This window comes from Drosophila montana, unplaced genomic scaffold (genome assembly GCF_035044405.1).
Source record: "Drosophila montana isolate Dmon_TW-CO22-7 unplaced genomic scaffold, ASM3504440v1 contig_3218_1, whole genome shotgun sequence".
In the NCBI taxonomy this organism is placed as follows: Eukaryota; Metazoa; Arthropoda; class Insecta; order Diptera; family Drosophilidae; genus Drosophila; species Drosophila montana.
Window position 1 is genome coordinate 879,478 of NW_026998098.1, and position 14,437 is coordinate 893,914.

Here is a 14,437-nt window from a genome sequence, read left to right on the forward strand (position 1 = left end):
TTTTTGCCAGAAATCTTTAATTTTAGTTTTGCACACACACTGAAATTTAATAGCTTTCGCACACACCGATTTTTATTTTTTTTATCTGGTTTGCTCTGCACTGGCGGCACAGAGTTGATTGTTTGATGATGAGAAGATTTTTTGTTAGCATTTGAATGCAAATTAATATAATGAGGACTCAAAACAATCGGGCATATTCAATCTGATGCTGGAAAACTAATTACATGCCAATTATTATTGTTCATTAGCATGAATTATAATGGTATTAAAATTCAGCAGGTGGGAGTTAGTTTCTTTAATGCAGTCAAGTTTGTAAAATGCATATAAGCTTGACTTAAATTTATGTTTTAATATGAAGTAGTGTTATTTGATTTCTTTAAATTATTATAAATCAATAAAATATGTGCAAAAATGATATCTCAGTTTCCAGTAGCACTCTGTGCTCTTCAATACAATATCTTAACCATAGGTAATCATAAATAAAAAATACTCTTAGTTTTGATTAAAGTTCATCAAAGAAATGAAGATACTTCAGAGTCGGAATCGGCTATATGCATATTAAATATTTTATATTAAATGGGTTCGGTTATCATCTCTCAAACAACGGTAAACAAATTTATTTTAAGAGGGTATAAAAATCGTATATGTGAATTCTTTATTTTCACTTACCCACATTGCTGCGTTAACTCATATTTCGTGGAAGGGTATAAATTCCCCAGCAAAATAAAGGCGTTATTTTTGCACAAATTATTTGGATTTCCACAATGTTGTTTTACTCTTATTGACACTGGAGCTTTTGTCATAATTATCTGGGTGTTGGTTTATGCACTGTTTAAACAAGTTGTTTGGCTTTTTTGTGGTCGCTATAACAAGCAGACAGATAGACGAAGCAAAGAGTGATATACAAGGTATATGTATCTAGATAATTGCGCTTAACGCGCGTATTATTAGACATAAGGTATTTTGCTTAGAACATTTAGTGTCTTGTTTTTTAGATGTCTTTGTTGCTTGATTGGCAACAGTTCATTGTCGAGGGGCTTAAGAATGTTCTCTAATTGCCCAAACACTCCCTCGTCTATGGCTGCTGTTGCCTTTTAGAGGTTAATTAGTAGCACCGCTAGAATTCGTCCACCTCAATGCCTTTATAGAACTTCCGAAATATGCAATTAGCTGTTGAAAGAAAAAAAAAAATGTGCTGAATAACTTAAATTGGTGACAGACAGCGACAGCTCATGACTGGTGTCTATAGACTTGAACTTTTGTCTGGTTTTTAGCTGTCAGCATTTAGTTTACTTCGTTTGATAATTGTCAGCATACCTGCATATACATAGTTTACAGCATACACATATAAATCGACAGCAGCAAACGGATCAGATCGGAACGGATTGGAACAATACAGAACAGATCACTATATCAACTAAAGTCAACGCAATTGACATTTGAATTGCATCAGCTAAAACAGGCGATTAGAATTAATAAAATAGCGAAATTTGACGGCCTTGCAGCAAAACGGAAGATCTTTGAAACTAGATTCGTAGTGGAATTATTCATTTTTTGCTCAGCTAATGATGTATTTGAGACATTCACGAAGTTTGACAAGTTGTCACTTTTAAGCCAATTAAAATCGAAATGTTCAAGTTAAGGAAAAGTAGTTTTCTTATCTATGCAAAGCAGCACTTAATAAGTACGTTCACTATAAATAAGGATATGTTTAACGTATAGAAAAAAAAAGATTTAAAATAATTCATTATTTTAAATAAATAGTTATTAATATGAATAAATACATAATAATGTTATAATGTTGATAATAATCTTGATATGAAATAAATACAAATCTAACAGAATAATTTTAATTTTAGGTCTATTAATTACCTTTAAAATCTTTGTAATCTCTGCTCGGGCTCATTCATCGCTAATATAAAAATCAAATTTTTTTTGAAGAATTCACGACTTTTATCATTTCCCCTTCCTTGAGCGACAATTGGCTTCTCTTTTGTATTTTATTTTTGAATTTCTAACAATCGATTGTCACACCAATTGAACTTTAATCGCTGTGACTTTTGTCATTGCTTTATCGTTTAGGCGACAACACATAGCAGTCAAACCCCGAAACTCGTCCCTAAAATGTCCCTCTGGCCAAAAGGATACAAAAAAAAAACCTTGACCAGGGGTTGCTAGTTGGGGGCAAAAACCCAATATGCCGGCTTGAATCGCGCTTTGTCTCATTGAATAGCCCGCGCCACGCCCCCTTTATAGACCAGTTCCGTGTATGGGAGTTTAACTGCGCGCATTCGAATTTTTATGCGCGTCTGTTAGAATTTTCAGCTATTTCAGCGAAAAGGCACGAACGAACAAAAAAATAAAAAAACAAAAATGAAACACAGGAACTGGCGAAAAATTTGTCGTACAAATCTTTGAAATGGCTCCGCTGAGAACTATTTCAATGCGTCGAATCAATAAATTTTGGCCCGGCAATCGCATCGCTTTGTCTGACAATTTGGCTGGCATGTTTTTTGGCGCTTCTGACTGCAAAGAGCCATTGCCTCAGTCAATAGTTTGTCTGCCCTAATCGTAATTGCATGGCTGATAAATATTAATGTCATGTGCGAAGATCCTGCGCCCGATGCTGCTTCCTGACTGACTGTTTGCCTAACGTTTATCCATATACCCTTTTTATAGATACAGCAAATGGATCAAGCTAACATCGACTCTTACTCAGCCTCCATGGCCAAGTCCAAGTTCTGTCTTTCTGCTGGGTAGATTCTTATGTACCGCATTCCTTTCAAGTGAATTCCCATATATAATGAACATTTATTTAATGATGTTGTATATAGAGTATCTATTAGTCGAACTCACCGCGCTAGTGTGCATTTTATGGGAACTTAGCACGTGGTCAGCCTACTTAGCTCACTCGATTGAGTTTCGAATACCAAAAGCAAATACTACGAACATGTTTGCGAAAATAATTTTATTTTTTTGTTTTTTGCAACGGCTACAAATGGCGCAGTCCCCTCAATTAAAGTGAAAGTCATTTTGCAATATTATTAGACGAGCGGCCCTAAGAACTGATAAGAAGACGGCAACAAAGTTGAACACGCGCTTCGAGAGCTCTTGCTCTGAGAGAGAGAGAGAGAGACAGAGAAGGAGAAAGGGATTGGATAAGAGTGGCTTATAAACACTATGCAATAGCATATTACCGAAATAGATTTAAGGTCCCAAATAAAAAATGATTTTTCTAAATTTGTATTCTTAATTATGTTGCCATAATCATAACAAAGCTTAACTGATTTCAAAAAGCTTTACATCAATATGAGGCAAATAGATATATCCACAATTAAGTTCAACAATTTTTAATAATTGGCATTTGTTCACCAAACATTGACCCAAAATATTATCAATAATTCGATTAAAAATATTTTGGCTACCTTTATAAATTGTTAATGTTACCAAAATCTTTGGTAAGGTGCTTATATATGTATATATGACAAATATATGACTGTATAAATAGAATTGATTGAACATTGTAATCGTGCAAGCTATATCCAAAGGTTATTTGAAATAAATCGTTATGATTTATAGTCCGGGAGTTTTGCAATTTAGAATCTCGTTCTGTAGCAAATCTGAATCTGGGCAATCTTTATATGCTGGCTAATTGTTTATTAATGAGCTGGTTTAACTTTTTGAAGCCGTTTAATCGCGCTCGCATCATGTGCTTTACAGAAAATTACAACCAAATTATACACATAATTAAGCTTTAATGCGTAATTGCCCTAGCCATGCCCTCAGCAAAACGCCCATCCCAATGTAACACATCAATGCAAAGTAAAATTGTGTGTAAAAAATGTGATAATTAACTTAAGTCCTCTGGGAATTGGCGAACGGGTTGTTGCCAGTAACTCCTGGCTGTTTAAATGCCTTACATACAAATGTACACACACACACACATATATATAAATATATATATATATATATATTCACCGTTGAGTGGCTGTGCTTTTATGTGTGTTGGTGCTTACAAGCATAAATGCGAATACATAAACTCATTGTCAGTTAATTATGTAAAATTCCGAGGCGTATATTTTCATTAAAAAAAAACAACAACTTTTTTATATACATAAAGGACTTTCCATTCATTCCAGGTACACACGCGCACAGGTTTTCAACCGACTCATTTACATTCTTCTACAAACAAATATGTTGGAGTGCATTAGAGATGAGTGCAAAATAATAATTAGAAACATTACTAATGACAACACAGGACATTACTTTTCTTTTTTTGCTCAATTCCATATTAACTTCTTAAAGATTCAATTTGAAATTTATAGAGCTTAGATGAGAAGAGTTATTTAGAGCTGATTGGAAGATAACTTATTGAAAATTCTTTCATAAATTGGAATTTATATCAACAAAATAACCAAAATAAAATAATAAATAATAATGAAATAAACCTCTATGATATAGCTAAAATAATAATACTAATAATAATGGTAATGATAATAATAATCATAATTATGAAAATGATGGTAACAGTAATGACTGTAATAGTAACGATTATAAAAGTAATAAATATAGAGTTCTTAAATAACATAGAGTACTAAATTTCTCGCTAAGGACAAGTGATATGTTTTGTGATGTCACGAGCGCATCACTAATTTGTCAGCCACATTGTCACAATATTTTGCTGTGGTGCTGTTGTTGTTGTTGCTTTTGTGGTTTTATAAATTTAAATGATGTTTACCCACAGCAACTGAGCAGGTGTCTGTCTCATTTAGGAGGTTTGAGGTTCGTTGGCCATGTGAGGGGTTTCGTTCGTCATTTCAACTTACACATTTGACTTTCTTCATTTGCTTTGTTAATGAGCGTCTCATAATGCATATCATTAAAAACAACAACAATAGACTCACACAAGCATGCATACGCACACACACACACACACACACACACTAACACACAGATGCGAACGGTGGCAATTAGTATTTCTCGTTAGGCAAAGGTTTTTCCTTCCTGTTTTCGCCATCTTCCGTTTTGGATGCATGACAGTTGCTCTCGGTGCTAATCCTTTATAAATAATGCATTAAATGTTGCTTGTGAAGGGTGAGTGAGATTCAGAGAGAAAGCAGCTGGGAGCGCATTTTACAAGCGCTTTCGCTTGTCCCGTCGAAAGTCAGGCCAACGAGCCAGATCCTGAGCTGAGCTCCATTTAATTCAATTTGCATAAAGTGCTTGGCATTTTATTAACCCACTAAACGTAATTTAGTGCCCGGCCAGAAACCTGAGTCCGGCCCGAGCCACACGCTTCAATTGCCCCGCTGATGAAGTGCCGGCCAACCGAGCCAAGTCGCCGCCATTGTGGCCCCGTCTTGGCCCCTATCCCTAGGGCTAATGCCGGCCCCAATTATTGAAAGTCCGCAGCGCAGCTTTTGTTGATTTTACCGACCTTGTGCCTAGTCGACCGTTAAGTGGAGCATTTGTGGGCAGCTTAGCAACGGTTCCGCAGCCGCAGCCGCAGCACTTGGCCCTTAGCGCTCGCCGTGTTCGCTGTTGCATTTTAGCCAAGATTTTTATTTGGCATTTATGCAAAATCGAGTCAAGTGTTTCTCGGCCACTTGAGCTGGCTAAAAGAGGCTGGGCTAAGCATACCAAATGGCTCAATATGCCCATTAATAAAATACTATAATGCTCGAGCTGCTTGTTACCTGTCCAGAGACCCACGCTACATTTTAGGCGAGGGCTAAACTAAATAGCTAACCATGTAATACTACACGTCCTTTTGTGAGAGTATCTTAAGTATCTAGACTATATCACCAATTTTAATAAAACTTATATTTTTTTATAGATTTGCTGGCCCATTTAACAACATGAATTATTAAAACTTTTGTTTAGCTTAGGTTTCTTTAAATTTTTACAAATTTAAGCACCTGATATACTTTTATATACTTTGCGAAATATATCATATACTACGTTTATAAAGAAACTATTTATAAATACAAATTGTTTGCAAGTAATTCAATCAGTATTTAAATTTACACGTTACGTTTCAATTGAGAAATTCGTTGTGGTCTACAAGGGAAAACAAAGTACCAAAGTAGGCCGTTTCACACTGTTTGCAACAATTCTCACTCGTCATAACTCGTTTCCGTGACAAATTATTAACCACTATAATTAGTAATAAAATATATTAGCATATCCGACGTGTGTATAAACATGGTAACAATCTATGAAATATATAAGATATATATATATATATATATATGTAATCAAGAAAGTGCTTACTTACACTTCCCAAAGCTTAAATTTTCTCTTTAGATAAGGGGGAATATCTTATTCTTATTTAAGAGAAGTATACCTAAATTCAAAATAAAGATTCTCAAAAATATTACTTTTATCAGTTCTATGGGCATAGTCTTAGAAAATATGAAACTTTGGAGCCCTATCTGAATCGGAGAGTTATGACCATCAGAAACATGTGCTGTCTACTTTCCCTGTATGCAAAGCTACACTCTATATATCTCCTTTCGTCTCTTTACATCTATCAGCAGCTCTCTTACATATCCAAAATGAAGATTAATGCTCACATCAACACTAATTGGTAACCGCACATGTCTCTTGTGCGACCTGACCTGGCCCGTAGCTACACGCCCGGTCATGTAGCTGCCCCGTCACAGCCTCTGAATGATGCCGCAAATTATGTGCCCTTAGCCACAGTATATTTTCTTTTTTCATTTTGCTAAAAAGTAAAGCCTGCTCTTATGCTAGTCACCCATCAAATACTTGAAGCGCGAAATATAAAACATAAAATATGATTAAGACATACAAATCCCGAGACCCAAAAAAATCAAATAAAAGCAAAGGAAAGAATGAAAAAAATCAGAGAAATATAGCCAACGCAAGCATTTCAGACAGCCGACGAGCCCAAAAGAGGCTACACAAATTTGATATGATTGGTTTTTGGCTTGGCTTATGAATTCGGTTGCCCAGGCAAAGGGCTAACGAAGCAAAGAGATAGATGGGTGGGAGGGCTGCGTGTTGGGCAAATTTTGGCTGCAAAACTGACCGCTCATAAATTACAACAAGAGCTGCAACAACATGGCAATAATATCAACGTATTTTGGCCCATACACAAATGAGCAAATATCTAAAGCTATAAAACCATTTAGTCAGATGAGCGTGAAATTCGGCTTGTTTTTTTTTTGTGGTCATTTTGGGCTCGGCTTTAAACAAACGACAAGCGTTGAGGCCACAAATTTTGCAACAACTGTGCGGCGTTTTATGAGTGTGCCACGCCCACAGAATATAACACAAAACAGCAGCAAACAACACAAGAGCAGAAGAGCATCAGCAGCAGCAGTGGCCAGGCCACTTTTTGGGGGCAGCCTTAAATAACATTTAAATGTTGGCATAACACGTACCAGGCTAAGGGTAGGTGGCTTGGGTTGGGTTGCGACGCTAGTTTGGTTTAGTGGTTGAGTATCCAACATGAGGCAAGAAAGCAGGTTCTGCCACATCGGCTACAGTTTTTGGCGGTCTGGCTTGGCTTCTCTCGCCTGCGTTTTAAGCCCGTCCAGCTGCTGTCCTTGCCGGAACGCCAAACACGCCTGCCGTCTGATGCCTGCTGCCTGCTTATGACGGCAGCAGGAATTAAATTTCATTTAATGTGTCGACAGCGGCGAAAACTTTGCGCACACATGTGCTGGCAAACATTTTGATGATAACAAAAGCAGGTCAACACTTGCCCCATCCAAACCGAAGTCGAACCAAAAATTGCGCCCGTCAGGGCAATCGGGCTGCTGCTGCATGTTGTTGTGGCCGGCCTGCCAGGAAAATTATGATTATTTTGCACAATTAAGCCAAATTATATGTATTTATGTAGTGTAGTCTGAGATTCGCTCGAAGGTCGTCCTCAATGCCAACATTTGCGGCAGTTTGAGTGCTTTAATTGTGGCTAAAACATCTGCTGTTATTACCAAAAAAAGGAGCCAACATAAACATTGCTAATGCGAATGCGAATGCGAATGGAAGGAAACGTGAAAATGCCACAAAACGACTGGTGATATTTTAGAATTGGCAGAACAATTTGTGAGGACTATAAGCCAAATGTGCTTATTGGTGTACCATAAGAAGTTATGAGCTTTTATATCTAATAAAAGAACTCAGCTAAGAGAGTACAACTATACGAGGGCTGGATGAAAAAAAAGTATGCGGCATAGATAAGGAGGGAAACACTTATTTTATCCATTTGATTTTCGAGCAATATTGATATCTCCTGCAACATTCATACAATTTGTGAGGTCCTCAAAGTAGGCATACGTTTCGCAGACGAACTGCTCAGTGGTCTGAGATTCGTTTCCCACCGAGCCAATTTATTGAAGTTGTGTAATAGATAATAATATCTGATAATATCTGAAGAACAGGGTGGTTCGGGTATCGTGTACGAGCCATATAATATTACATAAACAAATTCATGAACCTTCTTCTTCTAACTAGTGAACAAATATCCCATTGTGGTGGTGCGATGTATCAAATAATTGGATGTGGTGTCAATTGCACTGCAAAATAATTGATACATTTTGACCCCAACAACTAATTTATACACAGAGTCCTTAAAGGTCTCTTGACTCTAGAGTCGATGAAATGTTTCTTGGACCTGTTTATCGTTCTGTTATCTACATTTGAACAGATAGAAAGCCTTATAAAGCTTAGCTTTTAATTCCGATACAAAATATTCACATTTTGTGGGTTCAGCAGGCGTTCGCATTCTTATATCACGCTTTCTTACTTCAGTCAAGTTCAGCTTCGATCTGAACAGGCTATGGGAAACATATGCGTTGTATGTGTAAATTTATTATTGCATAATTCGCTCAACTCGATTGCTGCAATTTGTTTTTATGTCTAAGCCTTCGTTTTTATGACACTCAACAAACGATTCCCCATCCGGTTGACTTCTTGTCTGTTGATGCCGACATTTAGCCCAGTTTTACGGCTCGACCTCATTGCCAGCGATTTTCTGCTGTCCCAGGCGGCGTATGCGCAATATTTCAGTTTGTTTGTCGCTTGTTGCTCATGACGCCGCCATCATCATAATCATCATCATCATCATCATCATCGTCATCATCGTCGCTGCATCCTTCATCTCCGTCATCATATTCACAACTTAACGTCCACTTCGCCGTCAAACAGGCCGTAAAGTGGCATTTCCGTTGTCGCCCTGCGCTGGTTCGTTTGGCTGGTTCGTTGGTTCGTTTGTAGCTAGTTCTCCTTTTTGTATGCAGCATAAAATTAAATTATTTGTTGCATAAGCTGGGCAACCATCTCAGCGCCCGACCTCAACGCACCCGCCCAGCCACTACAAAAACCAACGAACTATGCTGCAAAGTGCTAAGCCATGAGAAAGTGTGCACTTGAAGCGGCACAAGCCGCATGCTACATAGCCCATGGCCACGCCCACTTTTTTGGGAGGCAACTGCAACTGCAGCGTCGTCGTCGTTGTCGTTGCAGTTGTCGTTGACGGCGGCAGCAGCACATTATTATACTTTGAGCGGCGCCGAAATCAGGCAAAACTTTCTGTTTGGCCGCTACTGCAGCTGCTTTTCTTTTCTGTTTCTTTTTTCGAGATTTCTCTTTTTTTTTATTTTTATCATAACAGAAAGCAAAGACGCTCAAAAGAGGGCAACCGTTTTTCCACGCGTTGCATTTTTCAACGTGAACGTCGCCTTCGTTTTCATTACATTTCGTTTCATTCATTTATTCCATCTCTTGCTGCTTTCATTCATTTCGGACTTGGCGATTTAATTCGACTTTCGACTCTTTCTCTCGGTAACTCCGGATCCCAGTTGCCCCTGCGGACAACAAAACAGCGAAAGGTGTTTGCGACTTCACGAAAATTGTATACCCTTACACCAGCGTAGGAAGAAAAGAACAACAAATTGTTCATAGCATAGAAGTACGTCTATGATATTCATTGTGATCAAATCTATATACTAACTAGGTGATAGCACGTGCCCAGGCCTGAATTGCCTTAACTTATGTATATGTAAGTATGTACTTTTCGAAAATTCACATGCACACGCACATTATCAAGAAAAAGAATTAAGAGCGGCTTAGAGTAAGATCAGGAGAGAGAAAAACTAAATTTAATGAGAGAGAGAGAAAGAGAGATATGTTACTCTACTAAAGTAAAGTGTGATTACGGGAGAAAGTGGGATAAAGTTTATTATATTATTACCAAACTATGTAAACGAAATAAGACACCTTTAATAAATGCATGAAAACATGAACTGCTTAATTGAATTCATGAGATTCGCATAGTAGGGCAATATTTAAAAGTAAGTTGAATTTCAATTTCAGTTCATTTTCAATTCAACATACATGCACACATACCGACAAACACACATTCATATATACAAAGGGTTGCATCAACCATTTTCCGCCCATTTTCCGAACTTGAGGATAGATTTTCAGAAATCTATGAAGATGTGCTTCAGTCAATTACTGATGCATATTTCTCATATATTTATATCATAATCAAATGTGAAACTTAACAGACCCAAAAAAATACAATGCCAAATATTACTGAAAACTGATTCTTGCAGTATGATTTCCTAAGATTTAAGGATTCAAACTTCGATGCATAACAACTTCCAAGGCAAACTGTAATACTTTTTTGTTAGGGTGTTCACGTAAACTAACAAAGTGCAATGTGAACTCTTTGTATAAATTTCACGGCTGGTCTGATGGGTATCCGCCATCTCAGCCCGTTAGGGTATGCGTTTGTCTTGCGAAATCACCTGGCCGCTTTCACCTTCCCAATTTAATTTTTTTTTTCCTTTTCGCTGAGGCAGCCGCAATTTCCACTGCTCATTTGCATATTTAATGAAACCATATAAAGCAGCAAAGGGTAGGATAGGTCAAGCGTAAGTACGAAGGCAAATTATGAGCCAAAATGTTGAGTTTTTATTTTCATTTTTCGCACATGCGAATAGCAGGCAAATAAATATGTGTACATGCGAGTTCGCCTTATCTAGGACCAGCGCCCTGCCCAAATTGTCAACAGCTCAGCGCTTATCATGGGTGGGAATTTCGGTAGCCAATAAATGCATCCCATCATTTACATAGGCAGCTTTATTCTGGACTTAAAAGCTTATTCCATTTCGGCGCTTCAATCAGTTTGACCAGATGCCAGATTCAAGGAAATCTTTGCCTTGCGGTCTCGTAACACTTGCAGATTTATGTGACCGCAAAACTTTGCTGCACAGCATAAATTAATGTTTAATTGATGAATTTTCATGAGGCTGTGGCCTAATCGGATTTTTAGTTAATTTGAGAAGTTTTCTATTAGATTTAAGTTTAAGTGGAAGAGCGTTTTGAGGTGTCTATTTTAATTAACAAAGTGTTTCTTTGCAGCAGAGCAACGCATTATTTCTGGCCTGCGTTTGTACTTATTCAAAGGCATCATGATGCATAAAATTCTGTCTGCAAACAACATTTACTAACAACTTCGCAAGGTTTAAAAGGAAAACAGAAAAATGAAAAACATTAAAAAATGCAACAGCTATTTTTTTAATTAATTTTTCAAGCAGTGCCTTGTGTTTGACTGCCGTCACCATGACAAGCAGTGCATACGAAAATAAATAATCAAAGCAAAGTAGTGAACTGCTTACAGCAAACACAGTGGATTGGACAGTGACTCTAAAACTTTCAAGCTCTGCCCAAAAGAAATTAAAAAATTAATTTAAATTTGGGATTCCAGAAGATTGTTTGGAAGATTTCGGAATGATATACCTCTTTCTTCTCGTACGGATCCCGACTATCGATTGACACCAAAAAATCTGAATTCTAAGAAATGGCCCAATTTGAGAAAAACTACTATGTTTTTTGCAAAAATTACGATGTTGGCTGAAAATGGCTGTGACCACGAGTCGAACGAGACCAATCTTTGCAAGATCGGGGCTTATTTGGCCGAGATACAGCGATTTAAAAAACGCGAAAAAATGCCGTTATAATTTTGAAGATTTTTCGTTTTTTTTTTCGATAATTCGGCTAAAAATGCTCCGATTTAGGAAAGTTATACCTTTTTGAACTCGTACTGATCTCTGGAATCGACTTGCATACCACGTTTTTTGATTTTGTTTTGAAATCCAAAATTTTTGAAAAAAAAGAGGCAGACGAACAAAAATCAAAAATTTCATTGCATACCCAAACGGAGCGGTGGAGCAGCTGGTGGAGCAGCTGAAGTACCAGTACGAATCTGCTTTAGGGAACGCTCCGCAGTGTGCTGGGGCCCACGCTCTACACACTCTATACACATGACATGCCCACTGGCTCTACAATTGAATCCACAGTGTGGATCCACAGGACCTAACCATCGCCACATTTGCAGATGACACAGCCATCTTATCAAGAATGAATGTGTCTACGAAGCTACTGACGTCGTGCAGCAATACCTCCACAAACTTGAAATGTGGGCTAAACGCTGGAACATTGGCATTAATTTAAATAAATGCGCGATCAATTATTGACGCACCACAACAGCTACAAATACTTAGGGGTGCACTTAGACCTTTAGTAAACACATCTCAAGTATCACAGGAGCCCTGAAAAGCAGATTAGGCAAATTCAGATGACTGCTCAGCAGTAAAAATCAGCTTTCTTTAAAAAACAAAGTAAACCTGCAGAGCTCCTGCCTGGCGATATGGTATTCAAGTTTACGGTATTGCTGCAAAATCGCGCCTTACGAAAATCAGGGTGTTTCAAGCAAAAATGCTCCGCTATCTGTCTGGTGCCCCCTGGTATATGCGAACTTCCGATTTGGAAAAAGATCTAGGAGTGCCCAAAGTCGGGGACGTCATAAACAAACAGACTGCAAACTACATAACGCGACTGGGAAACCATCCAAATCGACTGGTTAGGCGCCTTCTAAAGAGACGTCGAATTGGAGGAGTCCGAATGCGGAGGAGATTGCGGAGGTCTCATCCAATCGATCTCCCAGATCGATATACATATATAGTCACCGTAACCTTGTTAATTTTATATTAGACTTAATAGTAGACTAAGTAGTATTGTAAATTTTCTCATAAATTTAATTTAAGTTGTTCTCATAATAACAGGAAACGCATTTAGATAGATTAATCTCAACTTGTGCGTTTTCTTTGATTTATTGTCGTATTTGCTATTTGTAAGTTTTTTTAGGAGTGTTTTCGAACCATTCATCAAAAATTATCATTCGTCTGTTTTTTTTTTACCACCATTTGCTGTCTGTATCCTGTTTCACGTCCACATAGCTGGTGGCATGCCCGTGACCATGTCCGTAGTAGCTGTGATCGTAGGACTTGTGCTCCGCTTGGTGGGCGTGTCCAATGTGCTTGACAACCGCCTGGAAGCCGTTGTGGTCATCAGCAGTGTACTCCACAATGCGAGTGCGTCCGTCCGCCTCCTTCATGGTGTAGCCACCCTTGACCTTGTCGCCATCACGCGTCTCCCACTGCTGCTTAATGTCGCCCGTTTTGGTATCCTTGACGCCATAGTCGAACTGGTATTTGGGATGATGATGTGGCTCCGCTGCCACATGATGATGCTGTGGTGCCCAGTGCAGCGACTGTGGCTCCGCTGCTACATAATAGTGCTGCTGCTGTGGTGCCCAATGGTGCTCCTGTTCGTGGCTGTGCCACTTCTTTGGCGCTTCATGATGCGTCTGTATGCTGAAACCCACGCCATGACCATGCTCATAGCCACCATGTGGTATATAGCTAGCAGCCGAAATGCCCATCAATGCGCAGCAGACCAAAGTCAATTTCTGAGCCATTTCTAATCAAATTGTGGACCTGAGTTGGCTTGTTGCTTGATGTAAAACACAAATGGAACTGTGATGCCAAACGAACATTCGCAGACCTTTTTATAGCCGACCATTCTCGTCGAAATAAAATGTTCATTAATTGGGTTATTGGAGGTTAAATAGGCTGGCATAAGTAAAATATCAAAATACGAAAAATGCTTCAAATATTTGTGCAAATTTTCCATTTCCACACAGTGTATTCACAAATTTGTTGCCTGATGCCCATTGCCAAATTAAAAGCGGCCCAAAAGCTACAACAACAACTAATAAAAGGGGCGTCAACAGACCAAAAACACGGCAACGCTTCAACAATCGTTATTGTTATTGTTGTTGCAAGTTGTTGTTTTAGCCGCTTTTAGAAATCAATCAGCAAGTGTGGCCCGCTTTCAAATTGACCAAAAACTACAAATGCCGCGGCTCGCTGCATTTTCAAGCCAAGCTACAAGTGTTTTTGCGCCCCGCTAGCCAAAGCCCAAGCTTCAAACGACCTTGAGATGGATTGCAGCAGGGGGGGCTTAATATGCTTAGGGAGGGGTGTCTCTGAGCTTAACGCTTCCGAATTAGTGCTAAACTAAAGACCTGTTAATGTTTTCCATAAGCGCTTTGTTT

At 38.4% G+C, this 14,437-nt stretch overlaps 1 protein-coding gene and 1 long non-coding RNA gene across 2 annotated transcripts; both read right to left on the bottom strand.

The window, feature by feature from the left end:
• Positions 1-568: 568 nt before the first annotated feature.
• On the bottom strand, positions 569-2,846 carry LOC135433748 (uncharacterized). The gene is made up of 3 exons (XR_010437133.1): positions 2,669-2,846; positions 1,318-1,453; positions 569-1,170 (listed from the first exon to the last, which is right to left on the bottom strand). It is a non-coding gene; the product is annotated as an uncharacterized LOC135433748 (long non-coding RNA).
• Positions 2,847-13,117: 10,271 nt separating this feature from the next.
• On the bottom strand, positions 13,118-13,851 carry Cpr76Ba (Cuticular protein 76Ba). Its single transcript, XM_064689532.1, has one exon. The coding sequence runs from the start codon at positions 13,796-13,798 to the stop codon at positions 13,235-13,237; it is 564 nt and encodes a 187-aa protein (XP_064545602.1). The 5' UTR covers positions 13,799-13,851; the 3' UTR covers positions 13,118-13,234.
• Between the last annotated feature and the right edge of the window lie 586 nt (positions 13,852-14,437).